Consider the following 13,960-nt stretch of genomic DNA (forward strand, 5'->3'; position numbering starts at 1 on the left):
CCAATCAAAGCTTCAGTTTAAACGAGTAAAATATATTTCAGGTGTATCAAAACAAAGTAGTGCATATTCTGCCCTGGTTCACATTGGAGCGATTTGGCATGCAATTTGACATGTCAAATCGCATGCCAAATTGGTGGGAACTTGCCGGCAATGGCACGTCTAAATCGGTGCAACGCCGCATTTGCAAAAGTAGTTTCTGTACTACTTTTAGCGACATCAGGGTGCGATTTCCATTGACATCTGTGCAGCAACCCACACAGAAGTCTCTGAAAGCGTCCCCGAAGTCGGGACTGACATTGAAACGAAATTGTGCAAGTTCAGCTGAACTCGCACAAATTCATTCCCGCTGTCAGTGTGAACCTGGGCTAAAACAGATTGTTTTCTCTCCAAAGCAGTTATAATCTGAGTAACAAATCTTGTTCCCTGACCAACAGTGGCAGGGCAGGACCCTTGCTCTATGTAAATCAAAAAATAATACAGCGCTATCAGAAATAAACCAATGTGTGACCATGCAAGCTGCAATTTTCATGTGAGATATACACACCATAAACAATAAATCAAAAATAAACAGTGCTAAATAAAAAAAAATTGGGGGGAAAATATGAACAATTGATGAAGAAAGTCTATATGCATAAAAAGCATGGAAGTCTATATAGTGACGTGATATTCAAAGAATCCCTTAAACGTGGATAATTACACCTCCACCTCATAAAATTACCGCTTACCAGCTCCTGAGACCTCCTATAACGGGAGGTCTAAGACACTTGTGGCTATACCCAGCCAGGGCCTTTGATGAACCAGGGAGATTGCGCTATTAGGCCTCCACCGCCCAATGGACTCGATCATAAAGGGGTTCCAAGAAAAGATAAAACCTCCATTGTGTGAAATCTTATGGTTTATTTAAGTAAAAAAAGATGTTGCACTTACATCAATGAGAAGTAAAACTTGCAGATAAAAAACACAAAAAAATTGATGACATTGTCCTGGGGCTAGAGGACAACGTCTTCTGTGACAAGTAATACTTCATATTCCCATCGCACACTTTCCTGGATAAGCTCTTCCAATTTGGGTGCCACAGCAACAACCAGCTGGATACTGGTTCAAGTCACAATGAAGATATTTACCAGCACACCATGGAACGACATAAATAGCATCCAAACAGATAATTTATTGCATGCTCACAACACAGGGAGAGTGCAACGTTTCAGAGTCACGCAGGACCCCTTCGTCAGGCATGTCAGACATGTCGTTCCATGGTGTGCTGGCAAATATCTTCATTGTCATCTGTAACAAAACACGTAGGGAGGAGCGACGTGCTGACGTCACCGCGTTTGTGCCAGTCCCGAACCGCGGGCTGCATTTTGAGACGGGGGAACAGAAATACAATAAAATAAAACTTTATTCATACAACTAAATATTGATGTTTACATGATGTTACACTTTATATACTGTTGCTAAACAATGGCAGCATGTAAAAATCTTTTATGTGAATAGATGCAGCAGATATATGTAACAAAGTGTTCAGATACAGGCAATCCCCTGTACTTCTGCATAATATCAAACTACTCTGGAAGGCAGTCTAGCACTACGTTCTGGTGTGAACAAGACAACAAATATTTTTGTTTTCTGCGTGTAATTGCAGTTACCTGCATTTTTCTATGTGAAAAAATGCAATAATTGTACATAGTGTGAATAAGCAATAAAAAAAGCAAAAAATAAATAAAATAAAAGATACTCACGAAAAACAGTGACAAAGGTCCACTGAAGTTTGATATCTTTAGTCCAAGTACAAACTTAAGCTGGGACACTAGAACATGTATAGCAGCTGCAGTAGTAAAACCACTTATGAGAGGGTCTGACAGGTAAATAACTATAAACCCTGCATGTAACAATCCAAACACCAGCTGTATGGAAACAATGAAACAGTGGTCAGCACAATTTTCCCTTTTTTTTTACTTATATATATATATTTTTCTTTTTATATTCTTCCCTTTTGATATTTGTATGTACAAAGGGATTTGTCCAGCTACTATATCTTGCAGGTGTACTACACATGACCGAAATCTAAAGTTATGAAAATGTGTGTCTTAGGGCCAGATCCACAGCCAGCCGCCGTAACTTAAATATTCCCATTTAAGTTACACTGCCGGAAAATTTCTACCTAAGTGCCCGATCCACAAAGCACTTACCTAGAAATTTTCGGCTGTGTAACTTAAATCCGGCCGGCGCAAGGCGTTCCTATTCAAATGGGGCGAGTCCCATTTAAATTAGGCGCGCTCCCGCGCCGGCCGTACTGCGCATGCTCACGACGTCATTTTCCCGACGTGCTTTGCGCGGTTTTACGTTGCGCCGGGTTTTGAGAATCGCGACGGGCGTAAAAAAAAATACGAGTTGCGGCGGGAAAAAAAAAATTTGAAAAAAAAAAGACGGCGACGCGGGATAGAAGGGTCTACTTTTACAAGGCCTAAACAGTTTAGGCCTTGTAAAAGCAGCCCTAATTTTACGATTGCAAACTAATACTTATGGAGAAAAAACGAAGCTGAAAAGCTTTGTGGATCTCCGTAAGTGCTAATTTGCATACCCGAAGCGGCATTTCGACTCGAAATGCCCCCCAGCGGCGGATGCGGTACTGCATCCTAAGATCAGACAGTATAAGTACCTTACACATGTCGGATCTTCTGCCTATCTATTGGAAACTGATTCTGTGGATCAGTTCCAATGATAGAAACAGGGATACGACGGTGTATCAGTAGATACGCCGGCGTATCCCCTTTGTGGATCTGGCCCTTAGTTTTTTTAAACCCTCCAACTGTATTATTTAGGCAATAAACAACAGTATATGTATACGTCCCAACCCATACCCCCATACAACCCATCTATTAGAGAAAGTGTGTAAGCAGAGCACTTCCTTCCCTCCACCCCCCCCTCTTTAAAGGAGAATTATACAACAAAAATTGTAAGTTAAACCCACAAGTGTTTTTTTTTAACACTACTATTCCTTTTTACAAATGGTGAAATTTAGAATTTGGATGAAAAGTTTAGCACTGGGAAACACTTTTTAACCACTTCTGCCCCGGAAGATTTTGCTGCTCAATGACCAGGCCATATTTTGCGATACGGCACTGCATCGCTTTAACTGACAATTGCGCGGTCGTGCCACGCTGTACTTAAACAAAATTGAAGTCTTTTTTTTTTCCACAAATAGAGCTTTCTTTTGGTGGTATTTGATCACCTCTGCAATTTTTATTTTTTGTGCTTTAAACAAAAGAAGAGCAACAATTTTGAAAAAAACATAATGGGGGTTATGTACGAAAGGCAAATCCACTTTGCACTACAATTGCAAACTGCAAGTGCAAAGTGCACTTGGAATTTCACTAAAGTGCACTTGGAAGTGCAGTCGCTGCAAATCTGAGAGGTAGATCTGAAATGAGGGGAAGCTCTGCTGATTTTATTATCCAATCATGTGCAAGCTAAAATGCTGTTTTTTTATTTTCCTTGCACGTCCCCCTCGGATATACAGCGACTGCACTTCCAGGTGCACTTTCAGTGCAATTTCAAGTGCACTTTCACTTGTAGTGCAAAGTGAATTTGCCTTTAGTAAATAACCCCCAATATCTTTTCAATTTTGCTATAATAAATATCCCAATTTAAAAATATATATATATGTTTTCCTCAGTTTAGGCCAATATGTATTTTTATACATATTTTTGGTAAACAAAATCGCAATAAGCATATATTGATTGGTTTGCACAAAAGTTATATAGGTAGATTCAGGTAGAGTTAGGCCGACTTATCAGTAGATAAGTTGACCTAACTCAGAATCTACGCCGACGTATGTTTAAGCGTATGCTCAAACAGAGATACGCTTAAACATATCTAAGATACGACGGCTTGCGCCGTCCTATCTTAGATTGCAATTTTTCGGATGGCCGCTAGGTGGCGCTTCCATTGCGGCCGGCGTAGAAACTCATTTACATATTCTACGATTCACGAACGGACGCCCGGCCGTCGCAGTCGATTTACTCCGTTTCCGTAAGGCCTAAAGTTATTCCACCTATTAGGTGGAATAACAATGTTAAAATATGGGCGCCGTTCCCGCCGCGAGGTTCGAATTTTTTACATCGTTTACGTAAGTCGTCCGCGAATCGGGAGTTACGTCGTTTACGTCCACGTCAAAATCAATAGGCCCGTACGGCGTACTTAGCCGCAATGCGCACTGGGAAATGTAGGCGCCCGGCGCATGCGCAGTAGCTAAAAAATGTCAAAAACTTGAGGTCAAGCCTCATTACCATTACAATTAGGTGCCCTTACGCCCGCCGCGTTTACACTACGCCGCCCTAAGTAAGGAGGCAAGTGCTTTGAGAATCATGTACTTGCCTCTCTTACTTAAGGCGGTGTAGTGTAAACACGCTAGGCTACGCCACCGCAAATTAGCGCGCCCCTACCTGAATCTACCCAATAGTGTCTACAAAATAGTGGATAGAATTATGGCAGATCGGACACTTTTGACACATTGGAACCATTGACAATTATACAGCGATCAGTGGTATAAAAGTGCCCTGATTACTGTATAAATGTCACTTGCAGGGAAGGGGTTAACACTAGGGGGCGTTCATGGGGTTAACTGTCCTAGATGTGTTCTAGCTGTGCGGGGGGGGGGGGGGGGGGGGGCTGACTAGGGGATTGGGGGGTCGGTGTTCATACTCAGTATGAACACACAATCTGTCTCCTCTCCCCTGAGAGAACCATTTCTCGCACTGTCACGAGCGATTGTACAGTTACGGCAGCTCATCCAGGGGAGCCATTCTGCCATGGTAAAACTATAAAACTATATAGATTAGACCAAAATGAGGGATACATGATGAAGAAAGAGGGACAGAGGGATCATGGATAGTCCCTCAAAATCTGGTGTCGCTGTCAAAATCGCTGTCTTATTAATAGTAGACTAAATCCGTTTGTCGCTCTTCAACCTCTTCCCATTAGCACTTAGTTTGCTCAATTCCTGTGAAGAACTCATTCTATTGTTAGGGACTGTTCATGATTTGTGTGAATTTTGTTTGTTACCCAGCAGATTTTCTTGTGCTCTGTGATACCACTTGTTCACCTTCTTGGCTGATGCAGTAGTTCTATTGTTGTCAGAACTTTAGCTGCCTTGGCCTTCTCTTTGTGTCACTATTTAACCTAAATACTATCTGCGAAAACATGTCTTTTTGTGGATTACTTTTTGTCTGTTGATTCGGTTAAGTAGTCACCCGGCTAAAACCAGTAGAGGAAGGCTGTGATGTGGGAGTGTCAAATCCAAACACACTGGTCCCTTCAAAGGAAAGACACTCTTTGGTCTCCATACCTCAGGGGGTCCTAGGCCTACTACTGATGACACAGGGGATCCACACCATTCTGAGACAGTTTATTAGGCTATGGCATTCACAATCTCCATAGTAGAGGAATCTTTATTTATCTGATTTGCTTTAGAACATGGAAATGTTTAGAAAATATTTCACATCCTTAATAGTTTAAATACACTCAATAACTCAATTAATGGTCATAATATTTTTTTTTTGCTACATGAGTAGGATACTGACCTGGAATATACCAACAAGTACTGTAACAGATGCAGCAACAAGAACTCTTTGTTCAGCAATTGTCAATTCGTCTGTGTTATTTAGTACATTATAATTCACTGTTCCATCCTCATCGACAGGATCTGGGACTAACCTCATCACAGCTGACCCTACCATCAAGCTTAACACAGGGAATGGACCTAGAAGAGATACAAATAATTACATAGTTACATTCTTTTTACATAAAATGTGACCATATATATTCACAATAATGTAACATGTATGTGTTTTCTCTATTTCTTTAGTCACATGACAATCCTATCTATTTACCACTTGATCATACAATAAGAGCTCCTGAAGAAGCGGCTAAACCCGCAAAACATGTTGAGCAATGACTAAGTATTTTCTGTGGATGTTTTCAATGTTATATTGGGTAACGATAGGATGTAACAAAGTCCCTTCATGATTGTCATGATTCATTCTTCTATTCTATGAATATGTTAACATATATAATTTTGTAATAAAATCTTTTTCTAATTTCTTAATTTTGACTGTATCATCAGTTAATATACGGTACCTCAAAAGTCCACACACAGCCTCTTCCCAATTCTTATTTTTTTTTATTTCGATGGGACGAAGGTACCACTCATAACATTTTTGTACATACACAACACCTCTCTATAGTTACATATGCATTTTAACAGCAGTTTAAAGGGACACTAAGGGTTCCAGTTTAAAAAAACAAAAACAAACATGTTATACTTACCTCCACTGTGCAGCTCATTTTGCACACAGTGGCCCTGATCCTGGTCTTCTGGGGTCCCTCGGCAGCTGTCTCGGCTCCTCCCTGCACCAGCTAACCCCCTTCATGGGAATCACTCTCCCAAGGGGTTGAGCTTGCAGGCGCGCTCCTGTGATACAACCGGCGGCCATTACCTGCCAACTGTATCACATGGCCCCGCCCCCGGTGCGCGCGCATCGTTGCATGTGATTGACAGCAGCGCGAGCCAATGGCTGCACTGCTATCATTCTAGCAAATCTAGCCAATTGATGGCCAGACTCTGAAGAGAAGAGGACGTCGGGGGACGCGCACAGCAGATTCGGGCTCAGGTAAGTAAAACCTTTCCAGAACTAAACCCTCCTATTGTTTTAAGCCAAGGAAACTGCCATCTTAGCCTCTGTTTGATCTGTAACTGCTGTACATGTGATCATTAATAACACCAGTTTGGTTGACAGCATAAGCGAATGTGAGAGTTAGCATTCATGGCATGCCTATACGCACCTCAGCTTCAGCGATGCGGCATCCTGGAGCTCCCCATTCAGCCCCTGACATCTTTGGGTGGCTGGCTTCCAAGTCTCAATCGATGGCGCGCGTGTACAGGAGTTCAGTCAGATTCGGCTTTCCCAAGTTTTGCTACAATGAGCAATGCATGCAGAGCTCACTGTACAGGGATGGACAAGCAGGTAAGTAACTATTGCAGAAGAGACAAAGCATGTCTCTTCTGCATTAAAATTTCTGCCTGTGTGCCCCTAAGGCTGCTTTCACATTGGGCAGCGGAGGTGCGGTGACGGTATTGCCATGCTATTTTTAGCGCCGCTATACCGTCGTATTTACCGTGATATTCGGGCGCTAGCGGTGAGGTTTTAACCCCCGCTAGCGGGCGAAAAAGGGTTATTACCGCCCGCAATGCGCCTCTGCAGAGGCGCATTGCGGGCAGTATTACCGCGGTTTCCCATTGATTTCAATAGGAAGGCGCGGTAAACACCCCGCTCCTATACCGCTCCAAAGATGCGGCTAGCAGGACTTTTGGAGCGGTCCTGCTACCGCACCGCTTCAGTGTGAAAGCCTTCGGGCTTTCGGGCTTTCACATTGAAGCCTGCAGGGCAATATTTATTCATGCGGTATAGCAGCGCTATTTTTAGCGCTGTACCGCATGAATAACGCCTCAATGTGAAAGGGGCCTTAGTATTTTTGGCCTAAAGTTACACTGTAATTTATTAGCTTAAAATGTCTGTTCAGGCAGGGCTCTACTCTCTTTCTGTCAATAGTGCTTGTACCAGTTTTGTAGTTTGCACCCTTTTATTATATAAATGTACAAACTGTAATATGTTGTCATTTTATGAACAAAGGATGATAATTTTAATACAAAGATTTTACTTACCGACAGAGATATGTTTAGATGTTCCAAGGAAAATATATATTAATGTGGGATAAAAAGCCGAATAGAGTCCATAAACTGGGGAAACATTTACCAGAAGAGCAAATGCCAAGCCTAGAAAACAGGAATCAATATACTCCAGTTTGTGTTTTCTCTTTTCAACAAACACACACACTCAGAACTATGCAAGTTTGTTAAAGACTAACTCTACTTTTCTTGAGAAAAAATAATCCCCTCTGGGTGATCAATCTACATTGCAGAGATTTTGGCAAACCTTAAGTCAGATTCCTACCTTTTGTTGCTCAGAGGAGCTCTATTTGTTTCACCATGTCCTAAACAGACTGAATCTGAATGGGAATGTCTGGTATATTATAGTCAAAAGCAACAGGGTGTAAATCCCTTCAAGCATTTAACCATTGGGGAGTATTTCACCAAAACTGAAATTCCTATTGCAGAGGGTGCCTAAAATTTGACTTTGACTTGAATTGTATCTTATGTAGACTTCTGGTAAAGCCAATCACACAAGCAGGTAATTGCATTTGCTCCCAAATTCAGTGGGACATAGTCTCAGGAATCACCAGCCTCTAACCTTTACATCCTAGCTTTCAGCTTTGCCACCAAAAGAAATGGAATTTCCTCAACTGTGCAGTTCTCTTCTCCCTGTGATGCAGGTTGAGAACTTTGAACTTTGGACACCTCTGTCCAAAATGGCTGCCAAAATCTTGTGGGAGTTCGGTGTCTAACTGTGACACAGACATCCCGAAGATGGCACCCAGGGCTGTGGATCACATATATAAAGAATATAAATAATAAATATTATGGTAACTGTGATAACTACAGCCTTTTCAGCCAGTGAATTGGCTGATTTATACTCACATCTAATTAAAGCTCACATCTGTTGCAATATGCTATGATCTGCTAACAACTTAATCTAATGGACACTCACTATTCAATACTCCTACTCCTACACAGTGGACCAACCACTCCTCCTCAAAAACCTCCATGCCTTTGGTCTCCGTGACTGTACTCTTTGCTGGTTCTCATCCTACTTATCGCCTTTAGCGTTAATTACAATTCTAGTCCCTTCTCTCCCCTTCTTGGTCGGGGTCCCCCAAGGCTCTGTTCTTGGTCCTCTCTTATTCTCCATCTACACCTCCTCCCTGGGTCAGGTAATGGCCTCCCATGGCTTCCAATACCATTTTTATGCTGATGACACCCAACTCAACATATCAGCCTGGATGTCACACCACTCCCTCAAATGCAATCTATCTAAAACCAAGCTTATAATCTTTCCTCCCCCACGTGCCTCTTCCCCTGATTTCTCTGTTAAGATCAATAGCACTACTATGAGCCCATTCCCACATGCCAAGGTTCTAGGTGTAATCCTGGACTCTGAACTCTCCTTTCGGGCTCATGTCCGATCAATGTCCAAATCTTTTCGCCTCAACCTCTGCAACATCTCCAAAATATGCCCCTTCCTAACCAATGACACCACAAAGTTCATAGTTCACTCCCTTGTCATCTCCCTCCTCGACTACTGCAACTCCTTCACGGGATTACCTTTCCATAGGCTATCCCCTCTTCAATCCATCATGAATGCTGCTGCCAGACTCATCACCTTATCAATCTGCTACTCCTCTCTGTCAGTCCCTCCATTGGCTTCCCCTCACCCAACAAATTAAATTCAAAATGCGAACAACAACTTACCACAACTCGGCCCCCAGCTAACCTAGTCTCAAAATATCAACCTACTCATTCCTTTCATTCTTCCCATGACCTCCTGCTTTCTTGCTCCCTCATTACCTCCTCCCATGCTTGCCTCCAGGACTTTTCCTGAGCCTCCCCTATCCTATGGAACTCCTTACCTCAATCTGTCCAACTATCTTCTACTCTGCTTTTAGCCAATTTCTGAAAACCCTGCTCTTCAGAGAAGCCTATTCTGCCCCTACCTAACAACTGTACTTTAATTTTCTCCATCAGATCCCCCCCCCACAGTTATTACATTTTGTATCACATGACCCTCCCTCCTAGATTGTAAACTTTAATGAGCAGGGCCCTCTAATTCCTCCTGTATTGAATTCTATTGTAACTGTATTGCCTGTATTGCCTGAGCCAACTGTTGGCGCTATATAAATCCTGTATTATGATAATGCTAATATAATGCATATACTGTAGGCCATGGGTCTTCAAACTATGGCCCTCCAGTTGTTCAGGAACTACAATTCCCATCATGCCTAGTCATGTCTGTAAATGTCAGAGTTTTACAATGCCTCATGGGATGTGTAGTTCTACAACAGCTGGAGGGCCGTAGTTTGAGGATCCCTGCTGTAGGCAATATAAAATAATGGAACAAAATATCTATAAATATATAAATATGTGCTATATGTTACCTTGCAAAACAGACACCATTCCTGTGCTGATGCCAGAGATCATGTCACCGAGGAGCCATTCCTTCAGATTGTACATGGGCAGCCAAGCAGCAATTGGTATCAAATTAAATATAATTCTCTTTACTGTACCCGTGGGGCATCTGCATAAAAATAAATAAACACATACTGTGTGTTGTTTAAAAAAAAAATGAGCCCACAATATTAACATGTTTGCAGCACTGGTTTCTAATTTTCAGACAACAGCTAAATACACTGTTAAAATACATACTGTATATGGGAGCTGTTTTATCTGCCAAGGGATTAGCATTTCTGTCCATTCAGTCTTGAAATTTACACAGTCCTGTAAGACAGCACAGCCAGGTTGGTGACCTCACTTTTCTCAAGTGCAGATAAGTATTACAACTAGGTCACCTACCTAACCCTAGCCTGTGACTGGAAAGAGAAGCAGCAGTCTGATGAAATCAACCATCTGGTCTCTATGCTGTACTATGTGTAGTACAGTAAAACCTTGGTTTCAGAGTAACTTGGTTTGAGAGCATTTTACAAGACAATCAAAATGTTTTAATACATTTTGCCTTGATATACAAGCGATGTCTTGATATAAGAGTAGTGTCATGTCACAACTGAGTATAAAAAAGAAGAGAGGAGCCTATAAGTGTAGCAATATGGTTACATTTAATGAAGGTACAACATTTAGCAACTTATTGCTACACTCAGGCCTCGTACACACGACCGTTTTCCTCGACAGAATCCATCAAGAAACTTGGTGGCAGAGCTTTTTTGCAGAGGAAAACGGCCGTGTGTATGTTTTTCATCGATAAAATTGTTGTGAAACTCGATGAGAAAAAAAAGAGAACAAGTTCTCTTTTTCCTCGTCGGAAGTCTCAATTTCCTCGTCGGGCTGGTTTTTGACGAGAAACACGTTCGTGTGTATGCTTAGAAACCCGCACATGCTCAGAAGGGTGGCGCCAGTGGAATCAAACTTCCCCTTTATAGTGCCGTTGTACGTGTTGTACGTCACCGCGTTTGAGAACGACGAGATTTTGTCTTGACAGTGTGTATGCAAAAAAAGCTTGTCAAGATTCTCGACAAGCCTAACAAGGAACTTAGTGTGTGTGTAATATTGCGCAGACCACAATAACAAAGTGAATCAGGCTGCCAACATACCAAAGTGGATGCTTCGTGAACGTAAATGTGAAAAAATGTGGCGTCAAAAGAAAACCCTGAGGGGGAAATCTATGTGGTAGTGAAAAAGAAACAAATGAATGGTAGGTCTTCACCCCACCATCCACTGTTCTATCAGAATGTATATAACCATGTGAGGTTAACCAGACAATCCAATTTTTATGCTGTAACAATAGTATGTACCCCCATATAGTGAGCAAAAAACTGTAACAGTAAAACTATTTGATCTGCATCAACTCACCATATGATGAGAGGGTCGTCAGGGCTTAAATGGACCGACTGTCCAGTCCGGAAATCCTCACAGTAGTGGTCCAAGCCAGTAGTGGTCCCAAAAGTATTCAGTTGTCCAGAAACTTGATTGAATCAGGAATCGGCCTGATGGCAGTTGCTCAAACACCACAATCAGTTTGCTGATTTTTCTTTATTTTGCATTCCTGTCACCTGTGTGGACATTTGGAATTTTTTACTATTAAATAATAGTTTTACACTATGAGGAGCACCTCCATTTTTTTCTCTTCTATGATTTGTGGTGTTTGAGCAACTGCCATCAGGCCGATTCCTGATTCAATCAAGTTTCTGGACAACTGAATACTTTTTGGACCACTACTGGCTTGGACCACTACTGTGAGGATTTCCGGACTGGACAGTCGGTCCATTTAAGCCCTGACGACCCTCTCATCATATGGTGAGTTAGAGGGTCCACCTGTTCCGGTAAGAGTACCCACTCATATATTCTTATGTCCAGCATTGAAGATTGTCTTTGAGGATATTGGCTCCACCCAACCACCTGAAGAGAGCATATGTGTCTTCACTTAGTTCTTTTATTTTTACAAGGACTATTATTTGCACAATCGAGTGTATGTCACTTTATGTGAGGCTTAGTCTACTGCCTACTATCCACTTAGGTGGATTGCCTCTATATTGCACTTTTGATTAAGTTTTTTGTTTAAGACTTGGAGTTATCCCTGTCTTCCTAAGCATTGGATATTGCAATTTTTTTTGGAACATATATGTTACGCAGAGTTATATTCATTTATATCACATTTGCACTTTCTATGTTCTTCACTGATACAACGACGCATTGCATGCTTCCTTGATATTTGCGGTGTTTTATTTTTTTGATTCACTGCTTTTCAGCTATTGGCTCTGGCCACTGAGAGGGTTCCTTTTTTTGGCTTGAGACATATGCTGGGGCACTCTTAAGTTTTGGAGTGACACGGGGCTGTGCCCTTGATGCAGATCAAATAGTTTTACTGTTACAGTTTTTTGCTCACTATATGGGGGTACATACTATTGTTACAGCATAAAAATTGGATTGTCTGGTTAACCTCACATGGTTATATACATTCTGATAGAACAGTGGATGGTGGGGTGAAGACCTACCATTCATTTGTTTCTTTTTCACTACCACATAGATTTCCCCCTCAGGGTTTTCTTTTGGCGCCACATTTTTTCACACTAACAAGGAACTTGTCGAGGAAAACGATGTTTCATTTACGACGATTTCATCAGTCGTGTGTACGAGGCTTTAGAGGTGCCTCTGTTCTCTTTTATACCCTGTAAAAAAATGTTTTGATATACAAGTGCTTTGGATTACAAGCGAGATTCTGGAACGAATTATGCTTGCAAACCAAGGTTTTACTGTATTTTTTAAATAAATACATAACTTCATTCATTTGAGTACAGAGTTAAAGTAGAATTTAACCCAAAAGGTGAAGTTTCTACTTTTCGGCTTTCTCCCCCCTCCCACTTTTTTTTTTTTAACAATTTTATTAAGTTTTGTCAGATACAGAATTATAAACATTACCAAAGCTGGATGCAACCAGCCATACCAAGAGTAAAGGCAAAAGAGCAGGTACAGGTACACAAAAGAATCAACGGTCGTAATCATGGTGCAACACAGTTGTAACATTAGGACACAAAAGCCCGTAAGACGGGCGTCTTCAACAAGGGGAGGACATATTCTGGGTGTGACGCTACAGTTTGACCAAACCTCCCGGTCTCAAGTGACGGAGTGAGTAGTTAACTAAGTCTTTATAACCAAGCGTGTATTGCCCACCCCAATGGGGAACTTTCTGTGGGCAACTAGGGGAGCTCGAGACCACCAATGGTCTTCTTGTCGTCCAAGAAACTGGTGGGGAGAGAAGAAGAAAAAAAAGGGAGGGGAGGAGGGGTACAGGACGTGTAAGGCGTGAACGGAGTAGGGATAGTGGAGTCAGATAGTCGATGGACTGGCAGTAGAGTGATTAGTGGGGGTGGCGGGGTCAGATGACCCCAGGGAATCCCTGTAATGAGACCAATACGCCCAAGTTTCTCTAAATTTCTCATGAGTGTCGTGGGCACAGTGGATGAGACTCTCCATTTCCTCAATCCTAGTAACTCTACGGTGCCAGTCCTGTACCATGGGGGGGGAAGTAAATTTCCATCGGAGAGGAACACATTGGGTAGCAGCATTGGTGAGATGAAGAGCCAGTGATTTACGGTAGTGCGATTTCGGAAGGGTTGTGTGATGTAACAAGTATTGTGCGGGTGTGAAGTCTAATTGGTAGCTGGTAATTTTAGTGATGAGGTCATGAATTGCTGTCCAGAATGGTTTTATCAAAGGACAGTCCCACCAAATGTGGAGAAGCGAGCCCGTGTCAGCGCCACATCTCCAACACTCCGA

At 42.0% G+C, this 13,960-nt stretch overlaps 1 protein-coding gene across 1 annotated transcript in view; it reads right to left on the minus strand.

The window, feature by feature from the left end:
• The window catches only part of LOC120930383 (chloride anion exchanger-like), a 28,346-nt gene that overhangs the window by 11,350 nt on the left and 3,036 nt on the right, over nt 1-13,960 (minus strand). The window contains exons 2-5 of the mRNA XM_040341574.1: nt 10,111-10,250; nt 7,724-7,834; nt 5,583-5,761; nt 1,740-1,904 (exon numbers count right to left, since the gene is read on the minus strand). Coding sequence (XP_040197508.1) covers nt 1,740-1,904; nt 5,583-5,761; nt 7,724-7,834; nt 10,111-10,250 — 595 coding nt within the window. The remainder of the gene's footprint in view (nt 1-1,739; nt 1,905-5,582; nt 5,762-7,723; nt 7,835-10,110; nt 10,251-13,960) is intronic.

The sequence above is a fragment of the Rana temporaria genome, chromosome 3 (assembly GCF_905171775.1).
Source record: "Rana temporaria chromosome 3, aRanTem1.1, whole genome shotgun sequence".
Classification (NCBI taxonomy): Eukaryota; Metazoa; Chordata; class Amphibia; order Anura; family Ranidae; genus Rana; species Rana temporaria.